This window comes from Arxiozyma heterogenica, assembly GCF_036370985.1.
Source record: "Arxiozyma heterogenica strain weizmannii chromosome Unknown scaffold_7, whole genome shotgun sequence".
NCBI lineage: Eukaryota > Fungi > Ascomycota > Saccharomycetes > Saccharomycetales > Saccharomycetaceae > Arxiozyma > Arxiozyma heterogenica.
Genome location: NW_027042660.1, coordinates 240,921 through 264,779, shown reverse-complemented (window position 1 = coordinate 264,779; position 23,859 = coordinate 240,921). Strand labels below are relative to the sequence as shown.

At 30.6% G+C, this 23,859-nt stretch overlaps 8 protein-coding genes across 8 annotated transcripts; 1 reads left to right on the top strand and 7 right to left on the bottom strand.

Moving 5' to 3' along the window:
* Positions 1 to 1,138: 1,138 nt before the first annotated feature.
* On the bottom strand, positions 1,139 to 1,936 carry CHO1 (CDP-diacylglycerol-serine O-phosphatidyltransferase; the record flags this gene model as incomplete). The annotated part of the gene is made up of 1 exon (XM_064861262.1): positions 1,139 to 1,936. One exon carries the CDS (start codon positions 1,934 to 1,936, stop codon positions 1,139 to 1,141), a length of 798 nt encoding a protein of 265 aa, XP_064716939.1.
* Positions 1,937 to 2,807: 871 nt separating this feature from the next.
* On the bottom strand, positions 2,808 to 5,186 carry POX1 (acyl-CoA oxidase; the record flags this gene model as incomplete). Its single annotated transcript, XM_064861261.1, has 1 exon — positions 2,808 to 5,186. The coding sequence occupies one exon, from the start codon at positions 5,184 to 5,186 to the stop codon at positions 2,808 to 2,810; it is 2,379 nt and encodes a 792-aa protein (XP_064716938.1).
* A 2,609-nt stretch (positions 5,187 to 7,795) lies between these two features.
* On the top strand, positions 7,796 to 12,763 carry CHC1 (clathrin heavy chain; the record flags this gene model as incomplete). The annotated part of the gene is made up of 1 exon (XM_064861260.1): positions 7,796 to 12,763. The coding sequence occupies one exon, from the start codon at positions 7,796 to 7,798 to the stop codon at positions 12,761 to 12,763; it is 4,968 nt and encodes a 1,655-aa protein (XP_064716937.1).
* Positions 12,764 to 13,104: 341 nt separating this feature from the next.
* Positions 13,105 to 16,209, bottom strand: SPT16 (chromatin-remodeling protein SPT16; the record flags this gene model as incomplete). The annotated part of the gene is made up of 1 exon (XM_064861259.1): positions 13,105 to 16,209. The coding sequence occupies one exon, from the start codon at positions 16,207 to 16,209 to the stop codon at positions 13,105 to 13,107; it is 3,105 nt and encodes a 1,034-aa protein (XP_064716936.1).
* Positions 16,210 to 16,799: 590 nt separating this feature from the next.
* On the bottom strand, positions 16,800 to 18,203 carry MIG2 (Mig2p; the record flags this gene model as incomplete). The annotated part of the gene is made up of 1 exon (XM_064861258.1): positions 16,800 to 18,203. The coding sequence occupies one exon, from the start codon at positions 18,201 to 18,203 to the stop codon at positions 16,800 to 16,802; it is 1,404 nt and encodes a 467-aa protein (XP_064716935.1).
* Positions 18,204 to 19,861: 1,658 nt separating this feature from the next.
* YPT32 (Rab family GTPase YPT32) lies at positions 19,862 to 20,530 on the bottom strand (the record flags this gene model as incomplete). The annotated part of the gene is made up of 1 exon (XM_064861257.1): positions 19,862 to 20,530. One exon carries the CDS (start codon positions 20,528 to 20,530, stop codon positions 19,862 to 19,864), a length of 669 nt encoding a protein of 222 aa, XP_064716934.1.
* Positions 20,531 to 21,211: 681 nt separating this feature from the next.
* NCS6 (Ncs6p) lies at positions 21,212 to 22,306 on the bottom strand (the record flags this gene model as incomplete). The annotated part of the gene is made up of 1 exon (XM_064861256.1): positions 21,212 to 22,306. The coding sequence occupies one exon, from the start codon at positions 22,304 to 22,306 to the stop codon at positions 21,212 to 21,214; it is 1,095 nt and encodes a 364-aa protein (XP_064716933.1).
* A 379-nt stretch (positions 22,307 to 22,685) lies between these two features.
* VAM7 (Vam7p) lies at positions 22,686 to 23,819 on the bottom strand (the record flags this gene model as incomplete). The annotated part of the gene is made up of 1 exon (XM_064861255.1): positions 22,686 to 23,819. The coding sequence occupies one exon, from the start codon at positions 23,817 to 23,819 to the stop codon at positions 22,686 to 22,688; it is 1,134 nt and encodes a 377-aa protein (XP_064716932.1).
* Between the last annotated feature and the right edge of the window lie 40 nt (positions 23,820 to 23,859).

Genomic DNA, 23,859 nt, shown 5'->3' with positions numbered 1-23,859 from the left:
TCATTCTCAACAAGAGCTTACGTAAGGGTGTTTATATTTATACTAATTGATATGATTCATCCATTTACATACAACAACTCTACATTTTTTTCATATTTAGTAGAAAATTCTTTCCTTTGTATTAAATATTTTTATGATTATTCCTATTTTGTATCTGGAATCAAAAAACCACCTCCTTGATAATCTTTTTTTATTATTACATAATAAAAAATATTAAGTCTAGACTCAATGAAAAGACACTAAGAATAAATATTAGGAATAAGCACCTATGATAATTGAATATATAATAAACATTTCCAATATTATACTATATATTTATGGTGTACCAATTTATGTTAAAATTCTTCGATCATTTCTGTATATATAATATATAGACGATAATATGTAAAAGATACACAAGGAAAAAGGTATGATATGAAAAAATTGTTGACTTTATATCTTTTTATATCTGATATATCTCTTCTACGAACAGCACTAATTTATTAATATGTCTTATTTACACTCACTGATAAAAAGACAATACATTTTCCGAATTCTATTATCAATTTATATTTACTAAAATCTAATTGGTCTATCAATTTATTATAGAACATTCGATTTCACCAATAAAACCATTTAGACATAATTAAAACACTACCTAATTTTCTTGTATAAAAGTATATTTATGTCTAATACTACTAACTCATATTTTATTAACGTATTTACTATATATATTTTTAGTATTGTGTGTTTCTGACATCTTTTATCTTCACTTCATGACATATAAAATCAATATTAGTGGTTTTTTTTGGATGTTTTGTCAAGCTGTTAGAAACCAATACAAATTAGTCATGTTTCCTTCATCAATTAAGTATCTTTGAATAATTTTAAAATATAATAATATTAATAAGAAAATAATCTTAGTTTTTCTTTTATTGATAATTGAAAGAAGTATAAGGCGACAATGATAATTGTATTATTAATTTACCTTATGGTAATCATGTAGACATATCTAAAAAAAATGTACAAAACTTATTTATTTGATAATTTATTTACATAGACGTAATACTAAACATTCGTATCTCCTATTCTATAGAATTAAAAGATATGTAATACTTAAATTGTTATAGTCATTTTATTCAATATATGTATAGTCAGATTACAATTTAGGGATTTTTAAAGATTTTGATATCATACCACATCCATGAACAAAAAATAGTAAAATCAATGGATGAAACTCAAAGTATTTACCTTCTCTAACAATACCCAAAGGAATTTTATCAAAAACATAGTCTTTTGAAACTAAGATAGCCATGAAAAAGACAAGTAATAATGTGGTTGGCATCGGGAACCCCTCAAAATACTTTGATTTACCTGTTTTATCCTTTGGCAAATAGCTGACTGTGACATTAAACCTAGCCAATCTAGCAATACCACATAACACGAAAAAAGATAATACAAAAACATCTAATGTAGTTTGAAAACCAATAGCAAAAGCAGTAGCAGCTGGTGCCACACCAAATGATATTAAATCTGCTAAAGAGTCAAGTTCTTGACCCATCAAAGATGATCTATTTCTTAAACGTGCAACACGACCATCAAGGAAATCAAAACACATACCTAAAAATATAAAAAAATAAGCTCTTTGCATATAATGTGGTTTACTAGTTAATGTAAATCTTAAACAACTTACAATGGAGTAAAATCCGGAAAAACCATTTAACATTGTTATAAAATCTGCCATATGTAAATTTCTAATCATACTAAAATGATAATCGTCACTTGTAAATTTAGCAATATCACTTTCATTAGGAGGTGCTAATGGAGTAGTGTCAATACTGAAAATACTAGACGCCTTTCTACTTAATACAGGCGTGATGTCAACATGAAGACCATCGTTATTTTCACCTTCTTCAATAACAAACTTATTCATTTTTCTTTTAGTTAAATTAGACATGGCGTTAATTGTTTCTATTTATAAAAAATACGAGGAAATAAGAATGAAGGATACGTATAAATATGATATGCCTCGTTCTTTAAACTTGCAATTATTTTACAATCAAACAAATTTTAGATAAACAAGTAACTAAAAAACTGTCTATAAAAAGAAAATTATTGTGAGCCTAATTAGTTTTGATAAAATATATATCAGAAAGTGTAGATATATTCTTATATTAGACACCAATTGTAAGATGGTATACTAATTGGTGTTTATATTCAGCTGCTTTTTGTATTTGTATTTGTGTTTTGTGTTTTTTCTTTTCTTTTCTTTTCTTGTTTTTTTGTTTCAGAAAATCTCAAATTTTCACATTCACACTCTGATGATTACAAACAAATCACATAAAAGTATATTCAACATCAAAGAAATACAATAGGTAAACATTAAGAATTATTTTAATGCAACCAACATATCGAATAATATAGCTCACAAATGCCGTGTCTCAACAATAGAAGAGAGACAGAGAATACATACAAAATTATTGAAATTTCACCAAATACTGATTTTCTAGAAATAGGATGCATTAGTATTTGGTTCAGAATTGACTGAAAACTAACTGAATATTATAATTCTAATCATAATTAATGATTAGTTTTGTTGAAATTAAATATTAATATGAATAGATAATACTAATAATTATATACTTTTGAAGTAAAAAATAATGCTAATAGATTCTGTTGAATGTTAATAAAAATTTGTGAAGAAATACATGAGGAGAAGACCATTCATATAAGAAAACGTATAAGAATGGATCTGTTAAAATAATAACAACAATCGGTAAAAAAAAACTAGTATCAAAAGAAGTTCAATCTGCATGTAACAATGTGTATTATTTACCTAACTTCTCTAAGATATCTTTATTTAAAGAACCACCTAATCTTGAATCATATTCGTAATCCCTCGAAAGCATGGAGGTCAGAACATTATGGTAGGGTGGTTTACCTGGATCATCACTTTCTGGTGGATTATTAGCAGTTACTGTGTTAAAATAATTATGGTATATATCCCCATCAAAGTATCCTATTGGCGAATTCAATACAGCATCAGGCAATTCGAATGCATCTGTTAATTTGATACAATCAGTTCTAATCTCCTTTAATAGCTTAACTAATTTAGGCTGGATTAAAGATGATATTTGGCTAGGCTTTAGAATTTTAAACTGTTGAAATTGCCCGGAATATTTATTAATAAAGTAAACAGAAAATAGTTTGAAAATGTTCCAGAGTGAATCTTTGGAATGCTGATCAGTAATATGAGATATCTCATCATGCTTTAACTTCGTGTAAAACGTTTTTAACATATAATGAATAGCGTGGAATTTGGATACCGTTACTAGTAATATCGTAGTTTGATCAAAATCTTTAGTCTTCTGAATTGTCTTACCGATATGAATAAGCAATTGAATTAAAGCAATTTTCCAAATTTCAATATATGTTTCTAAACTTTCATTAGTATTGTCATCTGTATCTTCTAAAGTAGCTGAAATATCATGAGTATATACTTTTCTGATAAAATCAGGGTCCAAATAATCAAAATCGTCAGAATCCAAACCTTCATCAAACTTTCCCTTTGTGGCAGAGTCCACAAATTTCTTTAATATTGATTTTGCTGATGTTAATGATAAAATATTATTATCACCCTCCCATGTACATTGGACTACCCAATCATTATAACCTTTGCCAAATGCATTATATTGAGAATAACCATGCCCACCACAACATTGTCTTAATTCATCAATTAAATTGGAAATTAGCCAAGTATTTGTAGCTTTCAAACTTGCAGAGGAAATAAAAAGATTTTTTAATTTGGAGCTGACTGTTGAAAAGGCATTTTTGTCAGTAGTATCTGCCTGTTGTTTATCTGATTTTGGCGAAGAGATTTCATACAGTTCATTTAAAGTATTGTAATAACTACTCATCAGATCATGTGCTGCAGGAGATATTAAATATACAATAGCCAACTGTAGTAACACTCTGTATTGATGTAATGAGTAATCAATTAACTGTGTCTCTTTATTATTACTAACGTTAGCAATATTATGTCCATGCTGTTCTTTCTTTTTACTAGATTGTGTCTCTATTCTCCCAACTTCGTTCACTTGAACGAATTGTTGTCTTCCCACTGCATATCTTGTTGCAATAGTTACAAATTTAGAACCAAATCTGAATGAATCCATCACCATGTTCACTCTACCACTTAATAAAGCACTGTAACCAGACACTTGATCTAATTGTGGTTGTATTTTTACAGAGACATCAGTACTTTCTTGATTAGGGATAACTTTAACAAACCTGGATAACAAATATTCTCTTGGTATTAAAACATTTTTAAACTGGATCCAACCATTATCAATCCCATCTCTTCCCATCTTTTTACCAATATCTCCAACGATAATACCTGGTAATAATTGAAAATTCGAATTATCTCTCAATGGGACAATAAATGTCTTAACACCATAATCTTTTTCTTTAACAATCAATCTAGCATAAACCACAGCATGCGTAGCAGAATGTGCAGCACCACCGATCCACCATTTTGTAGCAGTTAGTGATGGTGTGTTAATCTGAAATGTGTCAGAATCTAAATCATAAGTTGCTGTTGTTTCTAACGCTGCAACGTTGGATCCATGCCCTAATTCTGTCATAGCAAAACAGCCATATACTTGCTTTAAAAAGATTGCACCACGTTCTTGTAACCAGTACCTAATTTGTGAATCAGTTCCATTACCCTTAATACAATTACCAAATAAACCCAAGTGAACGCCAACTCTCGTGGACAATTGTGGATCTATCATTCCAATCAAAGACAATCTTTTGTCAAAAATGTTTAAATCTTTATTAACCAAAAATTTTGACTTTGGGTTTAGTTGCAAATTTTTAATAATATCAATTTTTTCTCTTTTCACTTGGTTCTTTTGCATTAACTTAATATCATTTTCCATGTATAAGGAAAGACGTTTAATTTTTCTGGCAGTTATTTCTCTTTCTTGATTTTTTTCCTTATCATAATAATATGAATCACATTTAAGGATTGGATCAGTGATAATTTGTTCCAGTAATTCATGAGTTATCTTTTGATCATCTGGGTTAGATTCCAAAAAACAGTTAATCTCCTCGACCTTTAAAGCAGACCGAGTTCTTTCATTTTCAATAAATTTTTTGGGATTAAATACAGAATCACTAGATTTGACAGAAGTTACTTTTGTCATAATTTCCAATCAAGTCTGTTATTTTTTTTGATAACACACTTTACAATTTTTATTTATTTCTTATTTTCTAATTTAATTTCTTATTTCAATTAAAAAAGAATTGAAATAAGTAAGTAGAAATAGGGTAGAAATAATTTGAATATTACAGGACAAACTTTTATTTATTCGTGAATCATAATATTTAAAAAGTCTACTTCAGAATGTAATACAACAGTTTGCTTTTTATACTTAATTTTTGAACTGCTTCTATACATATTAACAAACCCCTAATTCCACAAATAATTATAATTAATATATTACTGCCAATTGATAGTTACACAAAAAAACAAACAGAAAACAAACAGAAAACGAAGCATTTAACAAAAGTAGCGTAATCATGGAATAATATAACAAAGGTGTTTTTATTGTTTTGCCACAATAACATTGTTCTTTGGATATTTCTGCTGATTGTTCTTTTAACAATTGCTTGTTGGAGTCATATTCAAGTATGACAATGGAGAAGAGCATAGACGGAGAAAAGAAGGTCAGCCAAATATTTAATAGTAATAACAATATTTATTATTATTATTATTATTTATTGTCATGCTCATTTCAATCATGATCAATATCAACACCAGTATCATCATCATCGTTGTTATTATTATTATTATTATTGTTATTATTTTATTTCTGTAAGTAATATATATTATTGCCATATTGTGTCAAAGGACGGCACAATAACTAAAACACAAAAGAGACTCCAAGCAATGAGACATCACTAACAAAAGAAAACTTCAATCCCCTTTTTCCAATGTAAAGATTTGCCGGTGTTAATCAAAATTTTTCCTTAAAGCCCTCTTTTTACATTATAAAAATTTCTTACCCTAAGGAAAAATTTATATAGAATGAAATTAGGGCCACAACTAGATTCTTGAGAAAAAAACCGAAAATTCAAATGCTCAACCCTAGATTTTATTATCCAGGGCTATATGTCAATTTTATCAACAAAAAAAAAAAAAAAAAAAAAAAAAACAAAAAGAAAAAATAAAAACAAAATCGTCTTAGGCGGACAGCACAACTTTCTTATTCTCTGCCCAAAGTATTTTCACTGTTCCATAAAGCTAACCTTCTACTAAAACCTGAAGTAGAGTGTAGAGTCGGTTTCACTAAATGCTCAGTAGACTTAATTATTAACACCAAAGAACTTATAATAACTAGAATAAAAAAAAACCTCCTCTAGTAATTTCAAAAGTAAAGAAAGAAAAATGCTGAATTTACCTAAAAAAAGAAAAAAAAAAAGACATAGCGGAAATGTTAATTCCGAAACAAAGCCTTTTACGTTAGGAAACGACTTTTTCTCCAACATACCATGCTTGATAGTTTAAAGTTATTAAGAAAAGTTCAAAAAAGAAAAAAAAAAAATATAATTTTTATTAATATCTTCTGTTTCTTGCAACAAAAAACCCTGTTTTCGTAAATAGTGATTATAATCTGTACGCTTCAATATATAATTTACCCTAATGTTTTTATAGACTTTATTTATTAAAAAAATATATTAGGCTAAATACCCCCAAAGAATAAAAGTGAAAACAAGATCCTTCTTCACACGTTACAAGTCATATTATTAACACCAAAATATTTTATTTTTATGATACACACCGAGCTAGTAAGTAAGTTTGGCGCCCTAATACACTACTTTCTATGTTCTCAGCACACTAATTTGTCCCTTTGTCTCACCTAACACCTAATGTTTTTCTCTCAACTCGTTGTTAAAACAGAGAAAATTACTGCAATAGCCCTAAAAAAGTATTCCGTAAAAGAATGAAAAACAAATATAACGCAGACAATATTTCCCAGTACACAAAAATTCCGCAATTGAAATCGTAATTTACATTAATATTTTTTTTTTTGTTTTTTGTTTTTCTTGTAGGGAGGCAGAAACATAGATCGTCCAATATTCATCAAAAAAAGGAAAGGAAAAGGAAATTGTTCGATTAAAGGAAAGAACCAAACAGAAAAGTAAATGAAAAAAAAAAAAAAAATACAAACCTATTTTGTGAAGAACATTCAAATTCTCATATACTCCCTTGTTAGTCACTTTTGACATTAACCTACTTCAATTAACACTTTTTTCTTATATACAAAACGCTAACTAACCATCACAATATAAAACTGATCTAATCTATTTTTATTTTTATTTTTTCTCAAAAACATTTCTATCTTTCATTTGTTCCCTCACTTTTAACACTTATTTTATTGAACTTTTTTCGTTATTTCCAGTTGGGTTATCAAATAACGTTACAGGTAATATTGATTTATTTTATTTGATTTCCTATTACTATTTGGAAGAAGAGACAAGAACAAGAAAGCCTCACCGGATATAATAAAGTTAAATAAGAATATTGACTGCCTCTCAAATCTCCCCTCTAAACTTCAATACTTCTTATTTCATACAATTAAATTCTGGCTTCATTCAAGTTTAAAGTAATTGTTTTCGTTTATTCTGTTATCACAATACTCAACATTTATTCATAATCTGAAGAAGAGATACTTACCTTTTTTTTTTTCTAATATTTTTGTTTTTTATTTTCTAATTCTATACCCATATAAGCAAAAACAAAAATACAATCATGGCTGATCTTCCAATTGATTTCACTGAATTAGTTGATTTAACTTCTATTGGTATTAATCCACAGTTTTTAGATTTTAGATCAACAACTTTCGAAAGTGACCATTTTGTCACTGTAAGAGAATCTTCTGCTGATGGCTCAACAAATTCAGTTGCTATCGTTAATCTAGCTAAAAATAATGAAATCATTAGAAAAAATATGGGTGGTGACTCTGCAATCATGCATCCAGAGCAAATGGTTATCTCTGTTAGAGCTAACGGTACAATAGTCCAAATCTTTAATTTAGAGACCAAGACCAAGTTGAAGTCATTCACCCTGGATGAACCTGTTATATTTTGGAAATGGTTGAGTAATGATGTTTTAGGTTTGGTATCTGCTAGAAATATCTATACTTTAAATGTTTTTGATGGTAATGTAAATGGCAAACCAGCCCTTTTAACTCAAAGAAATGCTGCTCTAAATAATACCCAAATTATCAATATCATCGCCAACAACAAGTTAGATTGGTTTGCACTTGTTGGTATAATGCAAGAAAATGGTAGGATTGCTGGTAAAATCCAGCTATACTCAAAAAACCGTAATATTTCTCAAGTTATTGATGGTCATGTGGCTACTTTTACTAATATCCTTTTGGAAGGAAATGGATCTCAAATGGTTCAAGTCTTTGTTACAGGTAATAGAAATGTTAACACTGGGAATGGTGAATTAAGAATCATTGAAATTGACCATGATGCCAACTTACCTGTTCAATACTCTAAGAAAAGTACCGATATCTTTTTCCCACCAGATGCCACAAATGATTTCCCTATCGCTGTTCAAGTCTCTGAGAAATATGGTATTATTTACATCTTAACAAAATACGGGTTCATTCATCTTTACGAATTGGAGACAGGTACTAATCTTTTTGTCAATAGAATTACTGCGGAATCTGTCTTCACTTCAACATCTTATCGCAACAAGAACGGTATCGCTTGTATCAATAAAAAAGGTCAAGTACTTGCTGTGGAAGTCGCCAAAGAACAAATTGTTCCTTATATCTTAGAAAAATTATCTAATGTTTCCTTAGCTCTAACAGTTGCCAAAAGAGGTGGTCTTCCTGGTGCTGATGATCTTTTCAACAAACAATTTGAAACATTATTGGCTAACGGAGATTACCAAAATGCTGCTAAAGTTGCTGCTTCTTCCACTTCCTTGAGAAATAGTAATACAATCAATAGATTGAAAAATATTCAAGCTGCCCCAGGTGCTATTTCTCCAATCTTGGTGTATTTCTCAACTTTATTAGATAAAGGTAAATTGAACGCAGAAGAAACAATTGAATTAGCAAGACCTGTTCTACAGCAAGATAGAAAACAGTTGTTTGAAAAGTGGTTAAAGGAAGATAAACTAGAATGCTCAGAAGAATTGGGTGACATTGTTAAACCGTTTGACAATACTTTAGCCTTAGCTTGTTACCTGAGAGCTAATTCTCATGCTAAAGTCGTTACTACGTTAGCCGAACTACAACAATTTGACAAAATTTTACCTTATTGTCAAAAAGTTAACTTCCAACCAAACTTCCTTGTTTTGATTTCAAGTATCATCAGATCATCCCCAGACAGAGCCTCAGAATTTGCTATTTCTTTATTACAAAACCCTAAAGTTGGTTCTAAATTAGATATTGAAAAGATTGCCGATTTATTCTTCTCTCAAAACTTTATTCAACAAGGTACTTCCTTGTTATTGGACGCCTTAAAAAATGATACACCAGATGAAGGCCATTTACAAACAAAAGTACTTGAAGTTAATTTGTTGCACGCACCACAGGTCGCAGATGCTATCCTTGGCAACAATATCTTCTCCCACTATGATAAACCAACAATTGCTTCCTTAGCCGAAAAAGCTGGTTTATATCAAAGGGCTTTAGAAAACTATACTGATTTATCTGATTTAAAGAGGTGTATTATTCACACAGATGTCTTACCTGTTGACTGGTTAGTTGCTTTTTTCGGTAAATTGAATGTGGAGCAAACATTAACATGTTTAAAGGCTTTAATGGATAACAATTTACAAGCTAATTTACAAATTGTAGTTCAAGTTGCTACTAAATTTTCTGACTTAATTGGTTCTTCTACCTTAATCAAGTTATTTGAAGATTACAAGGCTACCGAAGGTCTGTACTATTACTTAACTTCTTTAGTTAACTTAACTGATGATAAAGATGTTGTGTACAAATATATCGAAGCCGCCGCTAAGATTAAACAATACAACGAAATTGAAAGAATTGTTAGAAACAATAACGTTTTTGATCCGGAAAGAGTTAAAAACTTTTTAAAGAATGCTAATTTAGAAGATCAATTACCATTTGTCATTGTCTGTGATCGTTTCGGTTTTGTCCATGAAATGATCTTACACCTTTACAAATCCCAAAACTCAAAATTTATTGAAACTTATGTGCAACAAGTTAACCCATCTAAGACTGCAGAAGTCGTTGGTGCTCTATTGGATATGGATTGTGATGAAAAATTTATCCAAGATTTATTAAATTCTGTCTTAGGCCAAGTTCCTATCAGCGAATTAACTGAAGAAGTTGAAAAAAGAAACAGACTAAAATTATTATTACCTTACCTTGAAAAAAGTCTTGAACAAGGTGCTCATGATAAAGCTATCTATAATGCATTAGCAAAAATTTACATTGACTCTAATAATTCACCGGAAAAATTCTTAAAAGAAAATGATCAGTATGACACTTTAGATGTTGGCCACTACTGTGAAAAAAGAGATCCATACTTGGCATATATTGCATATGATAAAGGTTCTAATGATGATGATTTAATTCGTATCACTAATGATAATAGTATGTATAAATACCAAGTCAGGTACTTATTGAAACGTTCCAATCTAAACTTATGGAACAAGGTTCTTGATAGTGAAAACATTCACAGACGTCAACTGATTGAATCAGTTATTTCAGTTGGTATTCCCGAATTAATAGATCCTGAGCCTGTTTCAATTACAGTTCAAGCCTTTATGTCCAATGGTTTGAAATTAGAATTAATTGAATTATTAGAAAAGATCATCCTAGAACCATCCCCATTCAATGATAATGTTGCTCTTCAGGGTTTATTATTGTTATCTGCCATTAAATACGAGCCGGTTAAAGTGTCCACATATATTGAAAAGCTTGAAAACTATGATACTGATGAAATCGCTCCATTATGTATTGAACATGGTTTAAATGAAGAAGCTTTTGAAATTTATAATAAACATGAAGTATACAGCAAAGCATTAAAAGTCTTGGTTGAAGACATTATGTCTCTGGACAGAGCTGCAGACTACGTTGAAAAGATCAATACTCCAGAGTTATGGTCTCAACTAGGTTCTGCTCAATTAGATGGTTTACGTATTCCAGAGGCAATTGATTCTTACATCAAGGCGGAAGACCCATCAAATTTCGAAAATGTAATCGAGATTGCTGAGCATGCAGGTAAATATGAAGAATTAATACCATATTTAACTATGGCCAGAAAAACTATAAAGGATTCCAAGATTGATAACTCTTTAATATTATGCTATGCAAGATTAGATAAGCTCCATGAAATTGAAAATCTGTTATCTACTTCTACTGTTGCTAAATTAGATGTTGTTGGAGATCAACTTCTGGAAAGCAAAAATTACAAGGCCGCCAAATTATGTTTCAGCGCTATTTCCAACTACTCAAAATTAGCTTCTACTTTAGTATATTTGAACGATTACCAAAATGCTGTTGACACCGCTAGAAAGGCCTCCAATATAAAAGTATGGAAGTTGGTTAACAATGCTTGTATCGAACAAAAAGAATTTAGATTAGCACAAATTTGTGGTTTGAATTTAATTATACATGCTGAAGAACTCGACGAAGTTGTTGCCAAATATGAAACTAACGGTTACTTTGAAGAATTAGTATCTCTATTTGAAGCTGGGTTAGGGTTGGAGAGAGCTCATATGGGTATGTTTACTGAATTAGCAATCTTATATGCCAAGTACCATACTTCTAAAGTCTTTGAACACTTAAAATTGTTTTGGTCTAGATTGAATATTCCAAAAGTTATTAAAGCTGTCGAAGACGCCCATTTATGGCAAGAGCTTGTTTTCTTATATGCTCATTATGATGAATGGGATAATGCTGCTTTGACCATGATTGAAAAGTCTGCAAGAAACTTTGACCATGATTACTTTAAAGAAGTTATTGTAAAGGTATCCAACTTAGAACTCTATTACAAGGCCATTAATTTCTATGTGAAAGAACATCCTTCGTTATTAATTGATTTGTTATCTGTTTTAACCCCAAGACTAGATATACCAAGAACTGTTAAGCTTTTTACCAATTCGGACAACTTACCTTTGATCAAACCATTCTTAATTAACGTTCTACCCAAAAACAACTTTGTTGTAAATGCCGCTTATCACGATTTGATGATCGAAGAAGAGGATTATCTAGCTTTACAAGATGCTGTTAATTCCTATGATAAGTTTGACCAATTAGGTCTTGCTGCACGTCTTGAATCCCACGACTTAATCTTCTTCAGGGAAATTGCTGCATTACTATATCGTAGAAACAAGAAATGGTCCAAGAGTTTAAATATTTTTAAAGAAGACAAGCTTTGGAAAAATGCCATCGAAACTGCAGCTATTTCCCAGGATTCTAAAGTTGTAGAGGATTTATTAACATATTTTGTTGATACTGGCAATCATGAAGCCTTTGTTGCCTTATTATATACCGCCTATCACTTGATTAGCTACGATTTTGTTTTAGAGTTATCCTGGTTAAATAATCTAGATGACTATATTAAACCATTTGAAATTTCCATTAAAAAGGAACAAAACGACACCATTCAAGATCTTTCAAAGAAATTAGCTGCTGGTGCTACTATCGAAAATGAAACAAGAGATGGTCAACCATTAATGTTAATGAATTCTGCCATGAATTCACAATCTACATGGTCCTAAATATGACTAAGTCGAAATTAGATAATAACTAAATCAGAGGGGGTTTATTTATTACTTAAGCTTATTACTTTTCTATCTATATTAATGATCTGACTCTTCTTTTTTTATTTATATAGCAAGCAATATCTATACTTGGTATTTTATGGTGTATGTGTATAATTAATTTACTTATATTATTTTATGTTTTCTTTCTTAATAAACAGTAGTAAAATTAAATATAAACAATTTTACAACACACATTTTATACAAAAGGACTACGTATAATATATCAAACGTATAAATGTTTTATATGGGTATATTCTTCTTATACTTTTACCTTAATATTATAACGTTTACTGGAATCAATCCTTAAAATGACTTACTCTATCGGCTTTGGCTGCTTTTTTTTCCAATTCATCCCAATCTTCACCTTCTTCTTCACTTTCCTCCCCACTAAAATCTTCACTGCCATCATCACTCATATCTTCATCTGAATAATCATCTTCAGACATGGAACTTTCTTCATCACTAGGATCATCATCAGATGCTTCATATTCACTCACTTCTTCTTCACTTTCATCAGAACCTTCATCATCAGAACCAGTGGCCAAAAAACTCCAACCACCATCTAAGAAGAATTGATGAGGATCCTCAGTTAATGATTTCATAATAGTTGTCCAATTCAAATTGATAGTAGAAACAGTGTAAGGAATATCCATATCAGTTAACCATTGCTTTAAGAAATCTAATGATTCAATAGGAACCGTATTGATATGTGTGACTGGTTTATTAAAATCTTTATACACAAACACAACATCAAAATTCTTCAAACCAAATTGAACTCTTTCCAAAATACAAATTTCAATTTCTTCCAAATTAACTACCAAGAAAGGTGGTTCGATTAATTGAACCAAACAATCGGTCGTGGGCATACAAAAGACTGCAGATCTGTTTGGAACACCTTGAAAACCCAAATCTCTGAATGTGCTTTCAACTGTGACTAAACCTTTAGAGGCTTCTGCAATAGCATCCGCAAAATATTTAAATTCTTTATCTAATGCTGCACGCTTTCTTCTTTCTTCTTGTTCTTGTTCTAATTCATCTTCATCACCGTATCTTCTAAATTTAGCCTGCCCACGTCTACCTGTACCAGTTTCATCAACAGCCATATCGGAAGCTTCGCGATAAAATTGAACATCTTGAATCTTCTTTTTACCCATTAATATTGGATTTTTCAAATGGATATGAATAACAACAATTAATTCACCTTTACATGATTGAAAAATAAGATTTTTAATATTGGAAAATAGAATATCAATTCTACTATCAGTTCTTAATGGTGATTGATATCTAATACCATTTTCATGTATAAATACAGTTGAAGGAACACGCTTAGAGTCGGGACTTGGTCTAACAAAAATCTGATCTAATCTCTTTGTTCTACCAGTACGGTTTTCAATTAATCTATCTTGTTGAACAACATCTGCTAGGACTTTACGTTCTTGTTCTCTTCTAGTAGACTCCTTCTTCAAATCTACGATTTGTTTGAAAACCTCACTCATACGATCACCAGCCTTAGATCTTAGAGTTATAGAACGTAAAAATTGATTTTCTGGCGCATCATCATATGGCAACTCGACAACTTTTTTTGATATACCCCCAGCAGCACCAGGTGTATGGAAATTTAGACGTAAGTATGTATATTCACCTTCTTCATTCTTTGATCCATTTTTATATGAATTGATATGGAACGGAACAGGTCTACCATATATAGGTATAATGATAGTTTGAGATTTCCAATCGACATGAATTCTTAAATCGCGGACATTATTTGGAATTTGTGACTCACGGACATATGATTCATACTTCTTGAAATATTGACGTTGCTCATCACCATTACCAGCAGCATCTGCAGTACTAAATCTCAACAAACCGTCTTTCTGTAATTTTTCATGCAATTTCCTTTGATTTTCTTTACGAATTTGCTCTTTCTGAGCATCTTCGTTTTCACCACGACTTTCACCACGTAGCTTGGTTCTTAAAATTTTTGAATTTAACTGACTATTAGTGGCAGGAATGACCGGCTTCTTTTGAGTCACTTTCTCCTCCTCTTCTTCGTTATTAAAATAAAAAGAAATTTGACTTCTTGCCTTAGTACAGGTAGTTAAAATCTTTGGTTCTTCAGACTCGCTTAAAGGCAATTGAACTGTATCAGCCAATTGAAGAGCATATGTATCATTAGTCTTTGAATCAACCAAGTTATTGAAACCGAAAGAAATATTGAAGCAATCACCCGGTTGAATCTTTCTATAGTCATTTTTACTATTTAAAACAAAATTAGAATCTCTGAATTCTAAACCAATCAAGAAACCAATATTTTTAGTAAAGTGAGATGCTAAGTCCGATCTATTCTTCTGAATATACTCAACCACAGATTCATAAGCTTCTTTGGGAGATTTCCCTACTTTCAAATGATTTTGTAAAATCTCTTTTTGTAACTCTAACATGAAATCATAATTCCTGACAACTTCTTCTGATGGATCTATTAAGAAAGTTCTAGTTACATTGGAACAATAATTATTGTAACGTATACCACATGAGGCTAATATACAACCAGTTCCGTACAATTGATCATCATTTGAACGTGCTGATACTCTTAAATCGAACTTCTTACCAGATTGTAAAATGGGGGAATAACTCCAATCAATTAAATCAATATTAAATTTATGACCTGGAGGACATAGGCTAGACAAATCAGAACTAATTTTTTTCAAAAATTTAAGATCATCAATTTTTGCTTCAACTTTATCAGACAATTTAGAATTTGTAATTTTTAATTCTTCATCTACTGCTCTAACCATTTCATCAGACATTAAAGTAATGAATTTATCTGACCCCTTTGAAGCCACAGCAATCAAAGCTTGTTCTGCTTCATCTTTCACCTCCCAAATACGAGACAATCCTAAAGATATATCGACGATCTTGAAATCATTAGTTTTAACTGCATCTTCCCATAATGGATTCCACTCATTCATAAACTTACCTTGAAATGAATCCTTCTGAGGTATACCAATTTTATCACCTGCACTTTTTAACAAATGAATAACATTTTTAAATAGCGTTTTATTATGTTCAGGTTCTTTATTATTTCTTTGCCAAATTTCAAGTGCAATATTAGATGATGTATCTTCTTTAAAAACAGTTACTGCTTTATTCAAATGTTTGGCTTTAGCTGCCGAGGTGATAATAACAATTTTATTCGGAACAAAAGCAATTAAAGTAGCAGGAAATTCATACCCAATAATCCAATCATGTAGAATTGTAGTTTTTTGATATGGATTTTCCGCATTAGAGGAACCTATCACGAATAAAAGAGAATTTGGATTATCATCGAATGTAGGATATGCCTTATGCAAAGCAGTAGCCCTTTTCTTGAGTAAATTAAAATCAATATTCAATTCTTCCATCTTTCTATCAAGTTTTAATATGTTGCAAAGTATAGTACAGACACACTCTGGTATCCGATATAGATAGTCTTCACGAAGAACAAATAGAGCAACTTACTTTACCTCTGCCCTATCAAAGCTTTCTTATACTATGCCCCACTTCTAAGATATATCACCTTGTAATTATTATTCGGGAGATATATTCAGAGAAAATTTTATTAGAAAAAAAAAAAGAAAAAGTAAAAACGAAAGAACAATAATAAAAAAAAAAAAAAAGAAAGAAGGACTCGTTACAATAATTTCTGATCCGTGAGGGTAACTTAAGCAATTTAATACTTCAAATAGATGAAATACACTACATATTCAGAAAGACATCTGATATACTAAAACCCAAATGTACTTGTAGTCATCGTCACATAATTATGTATTAACTGTCTTTAAAACTAATAAAATATAATGCAATATATAAAATTATTTGATATATCTATATAAGTCTCAAAATGAAAAATCTATCATCATAAAGTGTATGCATAAATGAGGAAAGTATCAGAATAAAATGCTGTAAAAATAAATACAAATAAATACAAATAAATACAAATAAAAGGAATGCTTTAGGCTGAATTTGTATTAAAAATGTCGATTTGTTTAAGGATATTACTCATTGGTGGTAATTTGACCTTGAATTTGTCTCCATTTTCGTCATCAACGTAATGAATAGTATTATGTGAATCTGAATTAACACCACTTTTTGGTAACTTTATAATATCATCTTTTTGTTTATCTGTGTCATCATCAACTATATAAAAAGTAGGTTTCCTTATTCTAGGTGATTCTGAACTTTTTTTTTGTTCGTATGGACTAAAAAAAGGTTTGCAATTTTCGTTACCATTATTATTATTATAGTTATTAAAATTACCAGAAAGCTGAGTATCTCTTTGCATAAATTGTTCTTTTTTAAGTAATGTGTTCAAAGAAGCTAAACTGCTTGTGGTAGACAAGATGGATTCAGCGGGTGTGGATGGTTTTATAATTTTATTTATAGAAGATGGTGGTGATCTTGGTCTTGAATGTATTATAACTCGTAATGAACTTATAGCATTTTGAAAAGTTTTCTTGAAAGAATGTTTATTAGGTGAGGATGCACTTGGTAAAATATCGTTATTGCTCTGTAATTCAATCGTGGACTCATTAAGTGAAGAAGGTGAGGTCGACAGTAAAGATGTTGTTGAATTTTTACCATATTGTTCCAGAAAATTTGCATTTGGTTGCATTATATTTGGTTGATTTGAAAAAATAGAAGACTGATCACTCATATCCAATGAGCTTGATAGATTTGGAAAAGTGTTTAATTGACCTTGGGACTGTGTTATAGGCAAACCAGAGTTAACACCCATATTATGCTGAGTCATTAATTGTTGAGATACGAATTGTGAAGACGATAAATTCTGAACGGATGCTGATAATTGAGGATAATTTTGATTGGTTACAGGGATTGGTGAATAGGATGTTGCATGAGGTATAACGTTTTGTGGGGAAAACTGGATTGGCTGTTGCTGTTGCTGTTGCTGTTGTAGTAATAGTTGTTGCTGTTGTTGCTGTTGCTGAGGATATGGTATGCTTATTGGAATAGGAACAGGCATCACCACTGGCACTGGTTGCGGAGAGACTACAAAAGACATATTTGAATCCATAGAATAAAGATTAACCATTTGATTTTGATTATAAGGATCCATCATATTTTCATGGCTACCTGTGAAACCTTTTATACTTGCTGTACTGTTGTTATTTCTTTTATTTGAATAACCTGTATGTGTTTTCAAATGTCTTTTCAATTCATCTGATCTACTAAAATTTTTACTACAACCCGGAAAAAGACATTTATGTGGTTTTTCACCAGTATGTGTTCTCATATGTCTCTTTTTATGTTCCAGTCTATGAAACCCTCGAGAACACACCTCACATTTATACGGACGTTGGTCATTATCTTCTGGGAACTGTAATTCCTTTCTCGGCATAGTAATAATTTATTGCTTATCTAAATTTATTATTGGATACTTAACAGAGTTTAGTAGAGACAAAAAAGAAGTTAAACAAGATATATTAAAGTTTATAAGGTCCAACTTTCTGACATCTTAACACTCTGAAGCAACAAAATACTTATATAACTATTATTTTTTATTTGATGTTGTTTTACTCTCTCCCCCCTCACTCACCCATATTCTAGATATATATATATATATAAAGAGAGGGAGAAAGAGAGTGAAAGCAAAAGAAATGTATATATGTATTTATGCATATAAAGAAACATCCAATCTTAGATAGATTGATAAAATAAAAAAAGAAAAAAAGAAAAGAACGATAATCTTAGTTTGAAAGTGACGCAGCAGGAGGGAAAAACAATAAATGGGAATAGAGAACAATAAAATCAACGGAAAAATTAGTTGGAATAAACAATAATTGTATGGGGGAAAATAATATTTAAGGACTGTTAAATCTCACGGAAAAACTTTATAGAGTTTTTCCAGACTTCCCCATATTCCCGCAGTATTGTTGTTGTTTTCTATTTTCGGAAAGCACAAAAAAAGACTTGCCCAATTTTTTTGGAAAAATGTTTAAATTTTCTTGAGAAAAGTTTTTCCGAAATGGTATTATCTGTTTTTCCGTTCCGTTCGGTGTCTCCCCCCCACATAAATAATTGAGGAATTTACCCCAGATTTTCAGAAGTGTTAGGAAAAAGAGAACCAAAAAAAGAATCTAAATAGTGACGAGTTTCCGATATACATGTAACTTACGACTGATTGGCAATCGTTTCGGCTAAAAATGTGATTCGTTCAAAAAAAAGTAATACCTGGATTTCAACAATACGTAATAGAAGGAAAATTACTCTCGGTTGCTATAATTGTTTAGTATACTATAAGAGGCACGTAATCAAAAGTTGTAAGAACCGACTATCTGGTATTAATTACCTTTATAAAAAGAGTATCTATACTGTATTTTCAAACTATGTTTGAAATTATATCTAACATAGAGTCACGGCATTAAGCTGTAAAACATTATTCTATTACATAGCAGGTTGACATGTCCATGCATCTATTCAATATTATTTGAAGTAGTTGATATATATATATATATATGGACATTCAAAACTAAAATAACATCTTGAAATGAGTAACAATGGATAATCTTGTTTTTCCTAACATCACCAGAAGCCAAACCTATTTTTTTTTTTAAAAGTCTCTCTAATTAGAATGTTTTTCACTCTGTCTTATTATCATTACTACTATTATTATTATTATTTAGTGTCAATGTACTCATGATAATGCTTATTAAAAACATCTTAACTTTTGACTTATTTCCTTTTTTTTATTCCTTGTTTTTTCCTTTTATTTTTCCAATCGACACTGTTGTTTACAAGTTTTATTATTTTTTAAAGTCATTTAAATAGGTTATTTTTTTTTACATATACATATATAAAGGAAAAGTATATACACATACACCTGCGTATATAATTAGTAATATACTTTCAATGCATCCGATCATTATTAATATAATCAATCAATCCAACAAAAACAGCAAAATAAGAAAGAAAGAAAAGAAAAAAAAAGAAAGGGAAAATTAAAAAAATAAATGACAGACAAACAAAAAAAAAAAGAAAAACAATTACATATTTGAATTAACAACAGTTATTGGAACTGCCCTTTTTCTTTTCATTCGGTGTTGGCGTCAAACTGATAGTAGGTCCACGAGGTCCAGCGTTACCATTACCAGATGCATTATTATCATTACCAAGATCTACTTGATGTTTACTAACCATTTGATATATGGCTGTAATCAATTCCCTAAAGGCCAAATCAACATTTTCACTATTCAAGGCACTTGTCTCTGTAAATAATAACTGATTTTCGCTAGCAAAATTCTTGGCTTCATCTGTTGGAACAGCTCGTAAATGAGCCAAGTCGGATTTATTACCAATCAATCCTACTGCAACATTATCATCTGCATTTTCTCTAAGTTCGGTCAACCAGTGATTGCAATTTTCATAACTTGAAGATTTACTTATATCGTAGACAATCAAGGCACCTACTGCACCACGATAATATGCTGACGTGATGGCACGGTATCTTTCTTGACCTGCAGTGTCCCAAATTTGTGCTTTAATCTTTTTACCTTCAACTTCAATGGTTCGAGTAGCAAACTCTACACCAATTGTAGATTTAGATTCAATATTAAACTCATCTGTTGTAAAACGAGATAACAGGTTTGATTTGCCTACCCCTGAATCACCAATCAGGACAATTTTAAATAAATAATCATAATCATATCCATAATCCTCATTACTCATTTCCAAATTTTGCTAAATTTAAATCTTTTTTATTTTTTTTTATGTGTCTGTGTCTATGTATATGTATATGCGTGTGGGTGACCAATTAATTTATTTATACAGTTATCTATTAATTATTATCTTCAATATATTCTACCCTATCTGATCAATTTCCTGACAATTATTCTTCTATTAATGTTAAACCCAACACTTTTTCTCTTTCTTTCAGATAGGCACTAATCACGTCAACAACAAAACTAAACGGTTTGACAATGATAGTGTAGTGAATTTGAATATATCTATATGTATTTTAACGATTCATCGTGCCAGTTGTCACTAATTTCTTCGTTTGTTTTGGTTTATTTTTTCAACAGTAAATTTCTTTCTTTGATTTTTTTTCTCATTTGAGGACAATGGAATTCGTGTGTTGTGATATAACAACGTAAAAAGAAAAATACGAGAAAAGACAGAGGACACTTCTCTTCGTACTTTGTGATATTGACCCACTAACTGCCAAAAAGAAACAAACAGACAGACAAACAGACAAAAGTAAACAGTAATAAAGTCGAGGAAATGATACGGCAGTGGTAACTGAAACATAACAAATACGTACTGCATACACATACACAGGCATGATTCATCTGTATTTGTGTCTGCACTTACATTTATATATATATATATATATATACATATATATTTATATCAAAATGATAATCTCTCTAATGTTCTTAAAGTCCTTGCAGCACCATCATTCGCTGAATCACATTCAATTGAGACGCTTGCTCGGCTCTTTTCCAAACCTTCCAATAAAATGCAACCTTTACAGATTTTATTGCTTGAAAGATAGTTACAACGTTCACATCTATTACCATCCGCGAATTGTTTCTTCGCTTGTTGTTCAGATTGATTTGACACTATTCTTTTCTTTTTCTCCTTTAAGACCAAATTTTCGCCACTATGAATGATGTCAATGATACAGCTGGGTCTAATACCTTCTAAGTTCTTCATTAACTCCCTTGCTGTGCCTCTAAATGCTTCTGGTGCATATGTACATTCTGTAGAAAAATAATCTAACTTCTTATAGTGTGCATAAAGAACAATCTCCTTCTGATACGTATATTTAAATGGTTTGGATCTTTTAATTGGAGACCCGCTGCTACTGGTAATAATAGATGTAGATTTCTCAAGTCTTGCAACATCCCCACGAAGTATATTCATTAAAACAGTTTCTGCCATGTCATCTGCATTATGACCTGTAACAATATGGTTTATGCCTAACCGTTGTGCACCACGATCTAAAGCTTGTCTTCTAAAAACACCACAATATGTACAACTATTTCTGATCCCTGCCACTGCCACTATTTCATCCATAGTCCAATTATACAATTCCTTATATGAAACAATTTCCAATGGAAGTCCATATTGTTTTTGATTTCTTTTCACTGTAGCCAGTGAGTCATCACGATATCCCACAATCCCTTCATCAATACTTAAAAGCTGGATATCAATACCATAGTTGTGTCGTTCATTCAATAACTTCATAATATAACAAAGAACTGTGGAATCCTTACCACCAGAAGCACCAACAGCAACTCTCTCCCCTTTATAAAATAGCTTGTTATTGACAATAGTATTGTGAATCTCCGTTTCAAACACATAGAAGAAACATTCTTTACATATTTTTTGCAAGTTTTTTGGCCTTTTGATGATCGCTTTACGACAATGGCATATTTCACATAATTGTGACACTTTTAAAGGTTTTTTATTAACCGGATCAATCGGAGCGGTCCAAGACATGCTTGATATAAGTGTACTGTCAAACTGTGAGTAGAGAGAAGAGAGAAATCAGTATATTTGCTTATATAGTGTGATGCCACACCTAACTCCTTCTTTTTTATTCGACTACAGAGAATTGATCGGTAAAGGTTTAAAATAAAATATAGAAAAAAAATTTTTTATTTTCTGTTTTTCTTTTTCTGTTTTTTCTTTTTTTCATTCTCTTTAACTAATTTTGTTAAATTTGGTGAATTCGACAGAGCAAACAAAAAAAAAAGATTACTAATAACATACTGCAATAGATCAAAGATGTACATTTATCATTCCTTTTTCTGACTCTCAATGGTGTTTCTCTCTGTTCAGTTTCCCTTTTGATCTCTTTCCTTTTCCAAACAACTCCTCAACGATTAACTTTGGATGCCTTCTCATTAGTATTCCTAATCTTACCATATACTCTATCTACATCATTTGAAAAATCATCTAATAATTCATTCTGTTGTTGCAATTCCTCATTCATAGCTAATGATAGCACCTTTTGCTTTTGAATTATATCATGCAACTGTTCTAAGTTCTGATTTTGTTTCTGTAATACAATTCTATTATTCGTATATAATTCTCTATCATTCAACTTTTCAGTCTCTGAGGTTTCTCCAAATCGTCTTCTATTACCATTACTAATGGGTTTCATTAGATTTGTTGTATTTCTTTCAAAACTTGGTTTAATAGAAGAATTGGACGATAATTCAGTAATATCATGTTTTAACATTTTCAGTAAATTCTGCCTTCTTACTAACTCATCTTGATCAATATTCTTCCCCTTATTACTACTTTGTGATAAATCTGTTTGTAAATTATTAACTTTTAACCGTAGTTTCATTAAACTGTTAAGAAATGTGCCATTGGTGTCGCTACTGGTATCACCGCTGTGATTTCTGTACTGGGATAAGTTACGACATTGTAATAAGTCGTTTTTACAATCTCTAAATTGGATTAACCATGAATCTTCATTATTTGAACTAAAATCAGCCCCATATTCATTCTTATTTGTGCCACTTCTCAATCCATTAAGTAATGCTGACCAATCAGATATACCGTCTTTTAACCCAAGGAACTTTGCCATTGATTTAGAATCTCTCCATTTCCTATCAAACGTATTATTTAAAATGTCGTATAAATATTTAGCCAATTTCGATTTTCTTTCCCTTATTGTCTCATCATCATCATATTTTTCAATACCATCATGATCAGCTGTATCATTTGTCGAATCATTATTACTGAAGGGATAGTACTTACCCCATATAGAATATTTTTTCTTCGGTAAATCAAATGGACATTTCTTGGTTTTTAGTTCACTTAACATGTCCTTTTCTAATTTAACAAAATCTGAATATCGTTTATTAAGTATTGTCTCCCATTTTATATTATTATAATCAGTACCAACAACCACTCTGACGTGGAATTGATATTGAATATAAGAATTATCTACCCATTTTACATTTGTAACATCTATTTTCACTTCTATAACATTATTCATCTTTCTACCAAATTAAGATTATTATCTTATAATTACATAC